Here is a 15,682-nt window from a genome sequence, read left to right as displayed (position 1 = left end):
TGGCTGCTAAGACATAGATTTCTGGAAATAGTTTCAGATAATTTAAGAATCTGGTTATTTGATAGGGTGTGTTAAATTCTTAGCTGGTTGTGTATGTTGATGACTTTATAGCCTTGCTTGCATTCTGATGCGCGATTGATTCACACGGGAGACAAGGTCGTACCCGGGAATAAAGGCTTTTATTCACAACAAGAATAGAGCACACTGCTTAACAATACTATCCCAGACTAAGGGCTACTAGGAAGTAGCAGTGACCTTTATATCCCTGTAAGAAGGTGGAGCCAAACGGAGTGTACCACAGAACAATGCTAACAGGTGGAACACCCCAACCCTAACCCCAACAGCAACAAGAGTAACAAGTACCCATAGTGGTAACCATCTATGGTTCACCACACATTCCCTAAATGTTGGACACTCCAATGGCTTGGAGAAATTAGCTCGAATATTCCCAAGAGAATATTAAAGGCAATACCGGAATTTGTAACACCCACATGCTTCTTCCTTGATTTCCTTATCATTCAGCCTCTACCTACTCAACCATCCCTCCTGCACTGCCCCTGGTTTGACATTAATTATTTCCTCAGATAATGGCCATCCCTCTTTCAAAACCCATATTATTCCTCTTCTCCTCAAAAGAATCAATCTTCAACCCATCTATCTCCTTTAACCCCACATCATCCCTAACCTCCTTTACCCCTCTGAAGTCCTCAGACAAGTTATCATCTTGTCCTATGCTCATTTGTCCCAAAATGCAGTCATTAACATCCTGTCCTGCAAGAACAAGTTCCATTTATCTTTTTCTCCCATTTCTCAACTGCTTACATAGGCTTTCAATCCTTTAAGTTGCTCACGATATCTTTGCTGTTCCAGATTTACATTCCCTCCCAAACCCTTTTGATCATCCGACTCTGTCTTTTACTATCTCCCCTTCCTTCACCCAACTATTGGTAGGATGTTCTTGTTAGCACTGGAACTCCCAGCTAAAAAAAACAGCTGTCATTTTCTCTCCTTTAACATCTTTATTAAAACCTATAGTTTTGAATCAACTTCAGATGACCCCTTCTAATCTCACACTTTCAGAATCCATTCCTATATTTATGGCTATTTATATTTTTCTCTCCCCAATGTGAAGTGTTTTAGGTAGTTTTCTACATTAAAGGGATTGCATACATGCATGTTACCTTTGTCATTGTCTTCTCCCTATCCTTTAGGCACACTTCCAAAGTACTGTATCATAATGATCAGGAACGGAAATCTAAATTGATATTTCCCTCCCCAACCCAAGGATGTGAAAAATAACACCTCAAGTGCCATCCTGGCTGATACCATCTAACTTAGCACAAACCCAGGGCCAAACTTTAAATGTTCTTGATCTATCGGGCTCAGTTGTTCACTTCATAAACTGACAGCCATTGCGGGAGTTTATTTATCATTCTTCTGTGGAGAGGAAACCACCTTAGACCTTATTGGAACTTACAACATCCTCTCTGATTCCTGGGCACATATCTGTCCAATAATGAATCTTCTCCGGAAAATACAGCATCTATTCCGTAGTATGTATCCCACCTATGTTATAGAGCATCTCTGTTTTAACTCACAAATCAACTTTTAAAATATCATTATCCTTTCCAATTTTTAATTGTTACCAATTTGTTTTGTTACCATATTCAGTCAATCTGAAATAAACTGATGTTCTACTAAATCTAATTTTATAATGTTACTCATAATTAGAATATGTTTTGCTATTGTCAATGTCAAGGGTCATTTTTCAGAAACCCTTATGTACTTAATGCAAGAGCAAGGCACTGATCTTTATAAGAAAACCCAGTCCTTTATTTTCAAGCAAGTACAAGCTTCTGGAGAATCGCTTTTCCAACTCAGCACAGTGTTCTGAGTTTAGCCGAGCGATACTCTCCGAACAGGGGGCAAGTTCCTCCCTTTATACTATTTTTACAGCAGTTAGTCACGTACACACAGTGTTACTTCACCCAAATCACGTGCTTAGCAACAGCAAGAGTAAAATACAAAGACAGTATGAGGAAACCATAAATATGTCGAAAACCCATCCCCGGTTGCCATCAAAACTACACGTCCACCATTGTTCGAGTGTGAGATAGCAACCGTTTCCCATATATCTTGGGACACTACTTTGCACATAAAGCGAATGTTATCTCCCTCAAACAAGGACACATTAGCAGAGTCCAGTCTAGACTGGTATATTCGAGCAGGAGTTTATCTACAAGATCAGGAGCAGTTCAGAATAGGGAATATGTGCTGATTGTTCACAAATTGTTCAAAACAACAAGATGTAGTTAAGTTTTTCAAATGACCAAGATCACAGGAAATTAATGGGATGTTAACCCCTTAACATCTCATCAACACATAAAATTAAGTCAGATCTTTGGTTCTTTGCAACTTGTACCTTGTTCACTGAAATACACTGGAAAATAAAATCATGCATGATTCAGCTGCCATTTACCATCAGGGATGAAAACATGCTTAGCAAATTCATAAAAGCTGACACATTAATTTGATCTAATGCCCTCAGCAGTAAGAAAATCTTAAAATGTTTATAGATACAAAAACGTGGGCTGGAATAACATACATTTTCTGTTACAAAATCCCACACTTGAAATTGGGAAAATAATGTAGAAAAACTGCCATATCTGAGCACTCTGTGACACAGCATGTTGTGTGAAGAATTGCAAGCATTAACTTGTATCATAACTCTTTGGTATAGCACCTGTGCTTCCACACTTACTTTATGAATGAAGTCTTTTTTTGTATTTTGTATGCAAACATTTATCTGACATGACTTTTAAATTTTTCAGCAGCAAATATGTTTGTCAATCGACTACGAAGAAGAACGTGTATATGCAATCTTGCAAAGGTAATAAACACATAACATAGGGAACACTTTGTTGGTAGAGAAGTAATAAATATAATTTAAAATGGGAGATATAAAATCAACTTCACACCATAGTATTAATTTAATATGAATTCATCCCTCATCTATTTGTAACGTTTTCTCCAAGGGGAAAGAATGCAACCCTTCCCCTGGCTGAATTTAGAATGAAAAAAAAACAGAAAATGCTGGAAAAGCACAACAGCTCCCTCAGCATCTGAAAGAGAAAAGATAGATTAACATTTTGGGACAGACCCTCTCTTGATCAGACTATTGATTTCAAAATAGATTTCCTTGCCAGCTCTGATGTTCAGATTATGCATTGTTCAGAGAGACATGGGAAGTACAGAAATAGGGAAGTTGGTGAGATGTTGGGACAGCAGCATCCATTTTTTGCCCTTAGAACTCTAAAATGGTGTCCACGGCATATTGTCTGAATCAAGCCAGACACCATGTAGGTGAAGGTGTTAGCACACACACAAGTGAGGAAAGCTTCCATCTCACTGAGGAGATTTCAGGCTAATCTACATCCAACAACCTGCTCCAAAAACTCTAGCTATGACAAATTGCAGCACAGCAACTGAGACAATGCAGAAAATTCTAAAACAGTGAGCAAGTTCCAAATAAAACAAGCCACAGGCTAAAAAAAAAAGTTAATTTGCCCTATATCTCCCTATGTTAACGGATCCTTTAAAAAAATCCAGATCTAAAACTGCATATTTGCCAAAATGAATCAGTTCCTCTTTGGGCCATATGCTATCTGTGTACAAATTTTCATTGAAATCATCCATTAGTTTTTGGGATACATTTTTTACAGACTAACAAACAGGGTAAAAACATTATCTCCACTCAACTTTAGTGGCAGAGGTAATGAACAGCTTCCAGAAGTAATAGATCTTGACTTCAATCAATGTGCAATACCAGCAATAACATTTTGGAGCACAACATTGCAGCCAACACCTCGCCTAACTTGGCACAGCTGAATATGTGCTCAGCAACAGGAAAGACTCATTCCCAATGCTATTTAAATGGATTATCAACTACTTAGTTGCTGCCTCATATTTTTCTAGCTGTTGCTATGATTCTACAAATGTTTGGTGTTTTTATAATAAAACCAGAACCTGCTGGAGATATTGGTTAAGGCAGCATCGGTGGAGTTATGTTTTGGGTCTTTGACCCTTGGTTAGAATTAAGAAAAGTTAGAGGTTTAATAGGTTTTGAGCAAGGCTTGGATGGGACAAGGACAAATGGAAGATAGGGTGAAAGACAGGAGAGATTGAATGATGGAAGTGTTAATCTTCCAGGGCGAAAGGGAATGGTGATGGGACAAGAAAAGAAACAAAAGATGTACCTCGAACAGGTGTGCTGCTGACTGAAAAAAAAGCAATGAAAAGGAAACAAAATGAGGGCCAAAGATTTTGGTCTGAAATTGTTGTACTCAGTGTTAAGTTTGAAGACTGTAAAGTGTCTAATTGTAAAATGAGGTTCTGTTCCTGAAGCTTACATTGAGTTTTGCTGGAATAGTGCAGTGAGCTGAGGACAGGAATATCAGCATGAGAACAAGGTGAATAAATAATGTGATAAGCTACCATTAGCTTGGGATCATGCTTGGAAGTGTTCTGCAAAGAGTCATCTCCCTGAGTTTAGTTTCCCCAAGTTAGTGGAGACCAGATTTTGAGTAGTAAATAAATTAAAATAGATTGAATACAGTACACGTAAGTCACTGCTTCACTTGGAAGGAGTGTTTCAGTCTTGGACAGTGAGAAGAGAGGAGGTAAAAGGTCAGGTATATCATCACCTGTATTTGCATAGAGGGTTGCCAAAATGCAACTTCTCTTTAAGTAGTGCAGGCTAGTTTTAAATGGTTCCAGTCACTCACCTATCAGCCCCCTGCTTGCAGCCAATGAACAACACTGTTAGTGCTGGCTAGAAGCAGAGATTATTCGAAATTGGCATGTTGCCTACATTGCAATCAATAGATGTGGGTTGATCGTGCACCCTGCTTCCTGCACCTACTGTATGGGTCTATCCAATTTAGTCTCAGTCTATTTAATTTGAAGCTATTTCTCAGTATGGAATGTTTATTTTTCCTTTCTATCAGTATTTGTCTCCAGACGTTACTGACAGTTGGATATGTGAGTGACTGTGAGACTCTAGACAGCCTTTGAAGAACATGGAGAGACTATTAATTACATATTTTGCCTTACTGTAGGTTGATTCTGAATTGTAACTGAGTTTAAAGTTGACAATTGACTGAAATGTTCCACTATTGCTAATCAGATTAGTTTTATGTACAGTCAAGATGACACAGAGGCCTGGATTTATGTTCTTTGGGAGGCGGTTCCACAGGACTGTACTTCCACCTGTCCCTGTGTCCACTTCAGATGAGACCTGTCTTCCATGACCAGGGTACATTATGCATGCATGCTATTCTCCAAGCAGAATTCCCACCATCACGAGGGAAGCCACCAGACTCACCAAGGAAACTTCAGTGGTGCTGCAGAAGAGATGCTGTTGAAACATCCAAAGATTCAATGAGGGGCTTAAAAGGGCAGAAGCACCTCGAAGGTCAAAATGAGGCCTGAACAAGTCTGAATCTTCTGGAGGGAGGGAAGATCTTTACAAGGATTGCTCTGATCATTTGAGTATTCACTCCTTTTAGGATCTAATGCCACCACCACATTGTGGATCTAGGAAGTGGTGCTAAGGGAGATGCAAAACAGATAAATCTGCCAGGTGTAAAGGCACTGACCCTGCACCAGTTACATGTTGCAAGTGTGAATGGAATGAGCACTGGAAATTCTGAAAGACAGGGCGAAATCCCAGTCAGCAGTCAATGGTATGCCTCAGTGCTCACATTTCAAGACATTCTATGTTGCCATTCATCTGATTTTGGACAAGATCATGAAGAAGAATTCCTTCCAAATGCCTAGTTGGCAGATCTTACTTAAATTGTTTATTTACCTTCACTTAATCCTTTGAAAGAACCAATATTCGTGACCAAGGAACAACAATATATAAAATGATATACATAATATATTGTCATTTTCTTTGATTTCCTTTTTAAAACTATTCACGTTTTTTTTTATTCTAGAGCATGCACATAGTTTTGAATAATCATAGAATGGTCAGCACTTTAAGAACTGACCTGCGTGCTATTATTAGTCAGGGGCTATTGAATATTCCTAGCAAACCTACAAAAACACTCAACTGTTCACTGGAAGACATAGGCTGCAGTTTTGAATGGAAATGTAAGTATATTGTTTTTGTTTGACTCCTCTATGTACGATTTATGTAAGTTTGCATATGACAGAAGAACAATTGTGGAATATACAATGATAGTTCACCCAGATCATAGTAATTATATAATAGATCTTTATTATAAATTGTCATGAAGACGTGCTTTATGTCAAATAATGATTTTCAATCCACCAGCTGGAAATGTTTTGAAAACTCAGAATAAAAGTGACTTGAACTCAGCCATGATGGCTACCTAATTTACATTACTGTTCAGTCCATATTCTGACCCCCATTGAAATGGAGACAGTTGGCGGGATTTTCCGGCTGCACCCACCCCAAGGCCAGAAAATCCCACCCGAGGTCAATGGATCTTTGCATGGTCTGTGTCCCGTCCACTATGATTCCCGTGACAGGCAGGACGGGAGATTTCTCCCCAGTATGTCTGCAGAAACCTACCAAAGGCAATGATTGCCTATGGACTGCAGAGGGCTCACATCTCCTGTCTTATTAACAAGGCATCAATGGCAATCACCCGAGGTATTCAAGTGTTGGGAGACAGACCATTAAAGGTTAATTGCTTGGTCCATGGGACCCTGGTTTGATAGCTTTCCTGACCTGAGCCAATCGAAATACAATTAGAATGTACAATTTGCTGGCAGTTGGAAAGGGTGGTCACATGACAAACCAATGTCTTTGTGTGTTTTAAGCATGCGCTTTCTCTGCAGAACTGAACAAACTGAGAGAGATCCTTTCTTCCTCTCTCTGTTTCTCTTCCTCTTCACCCAGCTTGCAAGCTGTGGGCCCTGTCTGCTAGTGTTTGATTCTCTCTCCATGTGCAGTCGCCAGAGATTTTAAAGAAATTACTCAACCCCACTGCTGTGTCTCCAAAAGAACAGATAAATTATCCATTTGCAGTTTTAAACTGTGTTGACACTAGAACCAGAAGAGCATCAAATTCACCTGAAGCTAGCCACGTCACCAAGCTACAGACTGTGAATTTCTTTTAACTTTTATGGACCCTAATATGGTCAACCTAACCTTCTGCAAGCTGTATATGTATGTGTTTGTGAATTTTGGGTGTGCGTGTAAGTGTGTAAAGTCGGTGCACATTTTATTATATTGGTTTAAGTGTAAAACTCAAGAAAATCGTTCACTTGATTCTTTTATGACCACAGTATGTAAATATCACTGAATTAGTAATGGTATAATTTTCAAAGAAAAAACCTGCTACAGTCAAACGAGGTGAGGGCAAAGAGGGGAGCTATCTGACCCCCTCCTTGCCTAACTATTTATAGTGACTACGTTGCAATAAATCATTGAAAGGGAGATGGTGGTGTCGGGGTAATATCACTGGACCAGTAATCCAGAGTCCTAGGGGATATGGGGCTGTGGGGAAATGGTTCAAATCTCACCATGTCAGCTGGTGGAATTTAAATTCAATTAATAAATCTGAAATTGAAAACTAGTTTCAATAATGATGACCATGAAACTATCTTCAATTATTGTATTGTAAGAATTCATTTGGTTCACTAATGTCCCTTTAATGAAGGAAATCTGCCACCCTTATCTGGCCTGGCTTACATGTGACTCCAGACCCACAGTATTGTTGTTGATTCTTAACTCCCCTCTGCAATGGCCTAGCAAGCTACTCAGTTCAAGGGAAATTAGGGATGAGCCTTGCTGGTGATGCCCTCATCCCATGAAGGAAATAAGTAAATGATATAAACAGAGGGCAATTAAGTTCATGTTGAACATGTTGGAGCAAATCAATAAATTGATTAATTTCACCTTTACTTTCAAATTAAAGCAGTAACATTCCTGTGGGTGCTATTTTCCAGAGAAAATAAGTATTTTTAATTGATGTGTATTTAAACACAGTGAATTTACTCAGGTTTAATAAGGAAGGCCATAAAATGCAGCCAATTGCAAAATATATAATGGAAACAGACATGGATAATTTTATCCTGTCAGCTCATGGCCTCCGAAAAATGGTCATAACATTGGTGGAATCCTGCTGAACTCTGCGTGAATTTCAAAGAAGTGTAACATGGATAGAAGGTTTGATTAACAGCTATTCTGGGCAATACCTATGTGGGCAGACAGATTTTGTTAACGTAGGTTCAGAAGTCAGAAATGCTAGCGGTACAGACTGAAGACTTATGGAAATCACTCTTGTAGAAGTTCTGTATTCTGTTCTGTATTTTAATCATTACATGCAATACATGTTGCCAAACAAGTGAATTTGATCAGAATGCTCACAGAATGCTCTGTATGCTCACCTTGGTGTGAAATACAGTTCATTCAAATCTCCCCATACCTAATGGCGACTTGGTCAGCTGCAAAAGAATTTGAAAAGAGAAAAGAAAACTTGCATTTATATCGCACTTTTCACAACTACTGGACATCTCAAAGTGCTTTATAGTCAATGAAGTACTTTTGAAGTGTAGTCACTGGTTGTAGTGTTGGAAATGCAGAAGTCAACTTGCATCTATTGCATTCTTTCTTGTTTAGCTCTAACTACAGGAGAAAATTACTTTTCAATTTCTTACACCCATCACATTGCAGTTCACCGTACTTTTTATATGTAGTACGATATTTTATACTATAATTTGTAAATATTGGTTATCTGCTTTCTATCTTCACCAAACAATTTAAATAATTGATAGACGTTGAGCCTAGACTTTGGAGTTTCCAGTAAGTTTTGAATCATAATTCACAAACCAGCTATGACATATTCTGAAGATTTCCTTCACCTACAATTTGGATCCCATTAATTATAGTCAACATATAGTAGGGAAGGTTAATTAGGTAAATGCATATTAAACAAGATGGCTTCAATTACATTAATATTTTTAAGATTGCAGCTAGGAATATTTGTGGTTTGTGATTTGAGTAGAAATTTTCTTCAAAGTTTCAAGGAATAACAGCAATATTTAAAATGTGATTTGATGGAATCTCTATAATGTATGAAATATATTTAGTGGAAGTGACATCATTATATATTGTTTTGCAAAATGGATACTTTTTAAATCTGAAACTCTATGGCCAGAATTCTCCCAAAAGAATTCTAAATCCCCAATTCGCGTGAAAACGGGAGTAACTCCCACCGATTTTTTCAGCGTGATTTTCAGATTGAATCTCCCACACTCTGCATCACAGAGTATCCTAGCGGTATTCCCTATGAAAATCAGTGAATGGAGCCTATTCCCACCTGAGAGGCCGGCAACATCGTGCAGAGTGGATCACTGCGCATGCGTCGATCTGTCAGCGTAGAGATTGGCGTATGCACACTGGTCCCGCATTGCCAGTCTCCCAATCGCTGTTCAGCTCTGAAAACTCCCATTGCTGGCCTTCTGACCACCCTGACCTCCCCAGGCAAGCCCCGATGTCCCCACTCCCTGGCCAGCCCCGATCTCCCCACCCGGCCAGCCCCGATTTTCCCCCCCTGCCAGCAGCCCCAACCTCCCCCCCACAGCAGTCCCAATGCAGCATCCCTCCATCCAGACCCAATCACTTCTTCCCTCTCTCTGCCCGCAATCCTGAATACAGAATGGCAGCAGGACCCCGCACTCCAACTAATCACCCACCCAAGAAGCCCCCCTCCCAATTACTCTTCTCCTCTAGCCCCGTCCCCTTGGCACTGCCCAATGCCCATGGGGCAGTGCCAAGGTGCCCCTTGGGCATTGCTAGTTTGACCCTTGGGCAGTTTGGGGGGGGGGCTCTCTTCCTGCTATTAGGGTCAGGCCACCAGTTCCCTGTTAGTGAGGAGCAGTTGTAAACCCTGCTGGTGTGAACCACTCCCGGTGGAGGGAGGAGGATTCAGTCCTGGGTCTGCTAATGATATTGAAATGCCTATTAGCATATTGAAATCAGCTCCATGCCGATTTCCAGCACAGAACTGACTACATTGAATTATTCTCCCAGTGAGCTGGAAGAATCGCCCCACATTATTGAAGAGCATTTATGACATTACCCATATTTAGATCTTCACTAAATTTGTTCTTACTGACTTTGTGATATGTATCAGGAGATAAAACTGTAGCACCTCAAACCAAAATGCAAGTATAAACACCCTAATATGATTTCTTTTCATTACAGGTTTTGATAGTTTGCTCGCTTTGCTGGATACTGCAGCAGATATTAGAGCTTACTTTCAGTGCGTGTCAACCCTTGTGCATCTCTTCGTGTTTCAAGTAAGATATTTGCTGGAAATAAGAATAATTACATCACTTATGTTATGGTGTATATTGGAGGTTCAAATTTATTGTGTCCCTAATGTCTGAGCACCTAGCTATCTGCAGATTATCAAGACATATATCTTGTGAATTATAACCCATGTTGTTAAAACAATTGATAAACATTTTTAAATTGTATTTTTATGCAATTCCATCCATAGCCTTAGTGCTGTCTAAGTAAAGATTGCCTTATTCCTTTAATTTTTTTGCCTTTCCTTTCAATGCTTTTCCCTGTAAGTCTTTTACAGTTCATATATCTATTAAAGAAAAACAATTACAAAGTCTGACTCCAACAGTACATTCACAATAGAGGGTAAATTTTGACTCCATGATATTGAGGCCCAGATCTGATTTGAAGTTGATTGGTGAGCTGTGGATTTGGGCGACAGGAATGTTGGTTAACTGGGATTCTCTCTCTCCCTCAGTCTCTGTAACGGCTAAAAAATCCGATCCTTTAAGCTGAATTTGTGCTCAATTGTTTGATTTCTTATGCTGTGTGCACTCATTCGTAGACCTCTTATCTGTATGTGAGGGAAATCTCCCCACAGTTTCCATCATTCTAAATCCTTAATTTTACTAGGCTATCCAGTGGAGATGAAAACATTCCACTTAGATAACTGAGTAGATTATCAACCTTATCACTCTTTCAAATCATCAATCGGCCTGTCCAAGACTAGAATTGGCAGAAGGAAATTTATACTATTTTATTTAACACAAAGTGCCACTAGACAAAAAAAGTCACAAAATGTAGTATGTTGTTATCAATGGTATTTTCCTTTCACACAAAAATTACTGGATGGAAAATGAGCGCTGTACATCAATGTAAAGTGGTATACAGAAATCTACACTCTAAATACTATCAAAAATAGTATTAACTGCAGCATTTGAAACAAATGCCGGAATTTTATGGAACCAGGGTGGAGATATGGAGACTGAACTGGAAGTGGGTAGTGCTAGTGGCATGTATAAAGGGCCATCAGTACCCGAAGATCAAGTTGTGCCCAGCCCTCTTCCAATTGAGATCAGCAACTCCCATTAGCCTCTAGCCAAGGAATCCCATCAGCCTGAAGTCAGCAACCACACGTGATCTCGGCAACAAGGACGCAGTTAATCTCCATTTGTGGGCAAGGTAGAAGCAAGGTCCCATCTGGCCCCATCCATGTTTTAGTGATGATGCCCTGCATGTCCTGCAGGCTATTCAAGCAAGGCAGGTTGTCTTCTCCACTAGGGACAAAAGGACAAGAGCTCCTCGCCTAACCAAGGGACCTGGATGGAGGTGTCAGAGATGATCAGCAGCCATTGAGTCACCTTCAACACCATTATTCCGACAAAACCCATCTCCAAACCTCCTGGCCTGGGCCTCGGCACCTCCCTCTGCGACTGGATCTTGAACTTCCCAACTCACAGACCACAAACAGTAGGGATAGGCAACAACACCTACTCCACAATCATCCTCAACATCGGTGCCCCACAGACTGTGTTCTCAGCCTCCTATTATACTCCTTATACACCTATAACTGTGTGGCCAAATTGCCCTCCAATTCGATTTTCAAGTACTTTAGTGGGTCAGATCTCAAACAATGACGAGACAGAGTACAGGAATGAGATAGAGAATCTGGTGAATTGGTGCGGCAACAATAATCTCTCCCTCAATGTCAACAAAACGAAGGAGATTGTTATCAACTTCAGGAAGTGTAAAGGAGAACATGCCCCTGTCTACATCAACGGGGACGAAGTAGAAAGGGTCGAGAACTTCAAGTTTTTAGGTGTCCAGGTCACCACCAACCTGTCTTGGTTCCCCCATGCCGACACTATAGTTAAGAAAGCCCTCTACTTTCTCAGAAGACTAAGGAAATTTGGCATGTCAGCTACGACCCTCACCAACCTTTACAGATGCACCATTGAAAGCACTCTTTCTGGTTGTATCACAGTTTAGTATGGCTCCTGCTCTGCCCAAGACTGCAAGGAACTACAAAAGGTCGTGAATGTAGCCCAATCCATCACACAAACCAGCCTCCCATCCGTTGACACTGTCTACACTTCCTGCTGCCTCGGCAAAGCAGCCAGCATAATTAAGGATCCCAAGCACCCTGGACATTTTCTCTTCCACCTTTTTCCATCGGGAAAAAGATACAAAAGTCTGAGGTCACGTACCAACTGACTCAAGAACAGCTTCTTCCCTGCTGCTGTCAGACTTTTCAATGGACTTACCTTGCATTAAGTTGATCTTTCTCTACACCCTAGCTATGACTATAACACTACATTCTGCACTCTCTCGTTTCCTTCTCTATGAACGCTTTGTCCGTTTAGCGTGCAAGAAACAATACTTTTCACTGTATATTAATACATGTGACAATAAAAGTCAAATCAAATCAAATCTGGAGAATCTGACTGCAGTGCCTGCAAGTGGATCAATGACCTTCTTTATTTTGTCAAGGTGAGTAACAGTGACAAACTTCTATTCTCTTTATTGGGGGGTATGGGGGGTGGAGGGAAACAAATGGGTAAGTATGATGGTGCAGATGTTGGAGAGGGAGACATCACCATATCAGTGATGATGGATGGAGGCTGCAGCATCTCCTGGAAAATGAATGACTACAGCCCTGTCAGGGGACACAAGCATGGCACTGGTGACCCATGTAAGGTCACTCTAGAGTGATCCAGTGCGATATGCATGTCTTTGGTCACAGAAGCCACAGCAACTGTGCAAAGCAGTTAGGCTTGTGTTTGCTCAGGTGCAACTGCTCATATTATTCTTCTCTGTTCCCAGAGGAGAAAAGGTACAGAATGTCAGGGAGAGGACACGACACATGGCAGCACCTCAATCATTGCTATCCTTACGCCAGGAGGCTCTGCCACTGGCAGATTACCAAGCTGGGTGATAAGATCAGAGTTCAATCATGGGAAAGTGATCCACCTCAGAACTGGGCACAAGGGAAACATTAAGCGAGCATGAGAGACGGTTGTGTCCTCTGACGTACAGACGTCCGTTTGAACTGCAGCTGATTTTGCGGGCTCCTCCCTGGAGGGGAATAGGGGCCTCATAATTCTGTTTTTTCGCACAGGACCAGTGAGTGGATGTGTCTGGGGGACCTTTGTCCACTTCTGAGGAGGAGGAGACCTCAGAGGATGTAACATTCCAAGCACAAATACTGCCACAATGGTGGGTATGCATTCACAATTAGATTCACGGTCACACCCTGGTACAGTACAAGCATCACATTCACCTGGTCAACTCTCAGAGATTATGACTGCTGAGGATACTGCACTTGGAGGAGTGTGGGAGGCCAGGTCCATCCTTAGCCCAGGCTGATGGCATGCCTTTGGAGTATTTATGAGGTAGCAGATACTGGAAATACAGCATGAGGTACATGAGTATCTGGTTGAGCCTCCAGAGGGTATTCGCACCCTGGCTTGGACAGAGGAGGTGCCGATCCAGGCCATGGGTTCTGCCATTCTCCTCTAATGGAGAGTCACATCCAGTGGACTACGTCCAGCAGACTGGTCAGTGCATGTCAGAGATGTAAGCAGACCTGCATCCCATTGCCTTGTCCATGACCTCAAAGAAGCAGTGACAGGGCAAGAAGAATCAAGGCACCTGAAGTCTCCCTCTGTCCTTGTCCTTCTGAGGTTAGCAGCAAGGTAAAAGTGTGCCATCAAGGAAGGAGGAGTTGCTGCATTTTGCTTCTGGGAGTTGTTCTCAGTGCTCCTGATGAGGATAGCACATTGTCATTCCCTCTATCAGTGACACTGATACTCAGATAGCCAGGATGACTTGAAGTTCCTGCACACATGCAGGAATGCCTCAGCATGCTGGGACCCAGAGTACAGCTGCCAAAATCATTCCAAGCCATGGGGCAGCAAGGTCAGCAGCTTGCCTCCAACACATTTGGCAGCCAAAGGACAACACTACGTAGGAGCACACATACGATCTTTAATAAAACACAATAGATGCATTTGGGCCTCACGGATATCCAGAAAAGTAATATGTCTCTACTCATGTGTTGTGATTAGTGTAATAAATGTTTAATTTGGTTTACAAACATCGCCATGCAGTGTTGGTGGCTATCCATGGTGCAAGAATGGGAAGTGTTCTCTCAGGGGTTGGCAGGGAGCGATCATGGTGTGCACACTCATCATTCACACTTTGCCAAAGCATCAGGTGCCAATGGCTGAGGGGGTCTGGACTTCCAGCAGAGCTGAGTTGTTTCTATGTGCTTGGAGTGTGGACATTTATTAGACTGGAAGGCTGAAGTGTTAAGGGTCAGGCGAAATGTGTGATCATAAGTGCCTCACGAATCTCCTGCGTGCCTATATCCTGGCACCTTCCAAGAGGCCCCTCACATCTGCCAGGATGCTTGAATCTTCTTTGGCTTCCTCAACCTTCTCCTTGTCTGAGAATACTTCCACTGTATCTTCAGGAGTCAGGGCCTCCCCTTCTGCAGCACTGCAAACCATCACTATCTAGAAGACCCTTGCTGGGGCATAATGAAGTACACCTCTTAATTGCTGCTTCCCCATCAAGAGAGGCTCCTGGTAGTGTCCAGGAGGTTGATGCTGTCCCAGAATATTTCTGACAAAAGCAGTTTGAGGTCTTGCAGATTGTGAGAAAACAAATTTTAAACTTAAAGAGTATTTTTTATGATATATGCAAAACACCCACTCTGCCATCAATATTAGGAAAATGTATGAAGAAGCTGGTGGATGCTCTGTGGTAATTCTTACGTACAGTGGGTGTGGTACAATTACAATTAGATTTTCCCTTCAAATCATCAACTGTCAATTCATATCATCAAATTTTATTTCAAGATTTTATTTCAAGAGTATCGCTTCACAATACTGTGCAATATAAAGATGAAAACATTCAATATTCTAGCCCAGCAACTTCAGGGGAGAAGAATTCACACAACTAGCTGCAAATTTCCAGTTGAGATGGAACTATTTTCTGTCTGCGATAAGTCGTGCTTTAACCCTGTCAAACGCAGAGTCATTTGGTAAGGCTTGCTTCTGAAACTAAAAACTGCAATATATACATGTTTCTATAAGTACTGAGAATAGAGAATTGATTTTAAACAAAAGGAAATATGTTGATGAGTTTTTCTATTCCATTGGTAATGGGCTGGGAGGTGGGAGAGCAGGTGGGGGACGAGACAGGTGCCCAGTGGGCAGCTGACTGAGCCATTTAAATGGCCAATCAAGGGCCACTTGCAGATATTGTGGCTGTGCAGGGAGAGCTTGCCACCACATTGGGAGATCATCAGGTAACTCTGACATCCTCCCAGCAGGTTCCAGAGAGGGGGTC

General features: G+C 41.3%; 1 protein-coding gene across 1 annotated transcript in view; it reads left to right on the top strand.

Annotated features, from left to right (window-relative positions):
* The window catches only part of LOC144499453 (DNA-binding protein RFX8-like), a 52,099-nt gene that overhangs the window by 15,829 nt on the left and 20,588 nt on the right, over positions 1-15,682 (top strand). The window contains exons 5-8 of the mRNA XM_078221439.1: positions 2,832-2,890; positions 6,000-6,156; positions 10,244-10,338; positions 15,257-15,374. Of these exons, the coding sequence (XP_078077565.1) occupies positions 2,832-2,890; positions 6,000-6,156; positions 10,244-10,338; positions 15,257-15,374 (429 nt within the window). The remainder of the gene's footprint in view (positions 1-2,831; positions 2,891-5,999; positions 6,157-10,243; positions 10,339-15,256; positions 15,375-15,682) is intronic.

Source organism: Mustelus asterias, chromosome 10 (assembly GCF_964213995.1).
Source record: "Mustelus asterias chromosome 10, sMusAst1.hap1.1, whole genome shotgun sequence".
Taxonomy (NCBI): domain Eukaryota; kingdom Metazoa; phylum Chordata; class Chondrichthyes; order Carcharhiniformes; family Triakidae; genus Mustelus; species Mustelus asterias.
Note: the sequence above shows the minus strand (reverse complement) of the source record. Positions and strands in the feature narration are given on the sequence as shown.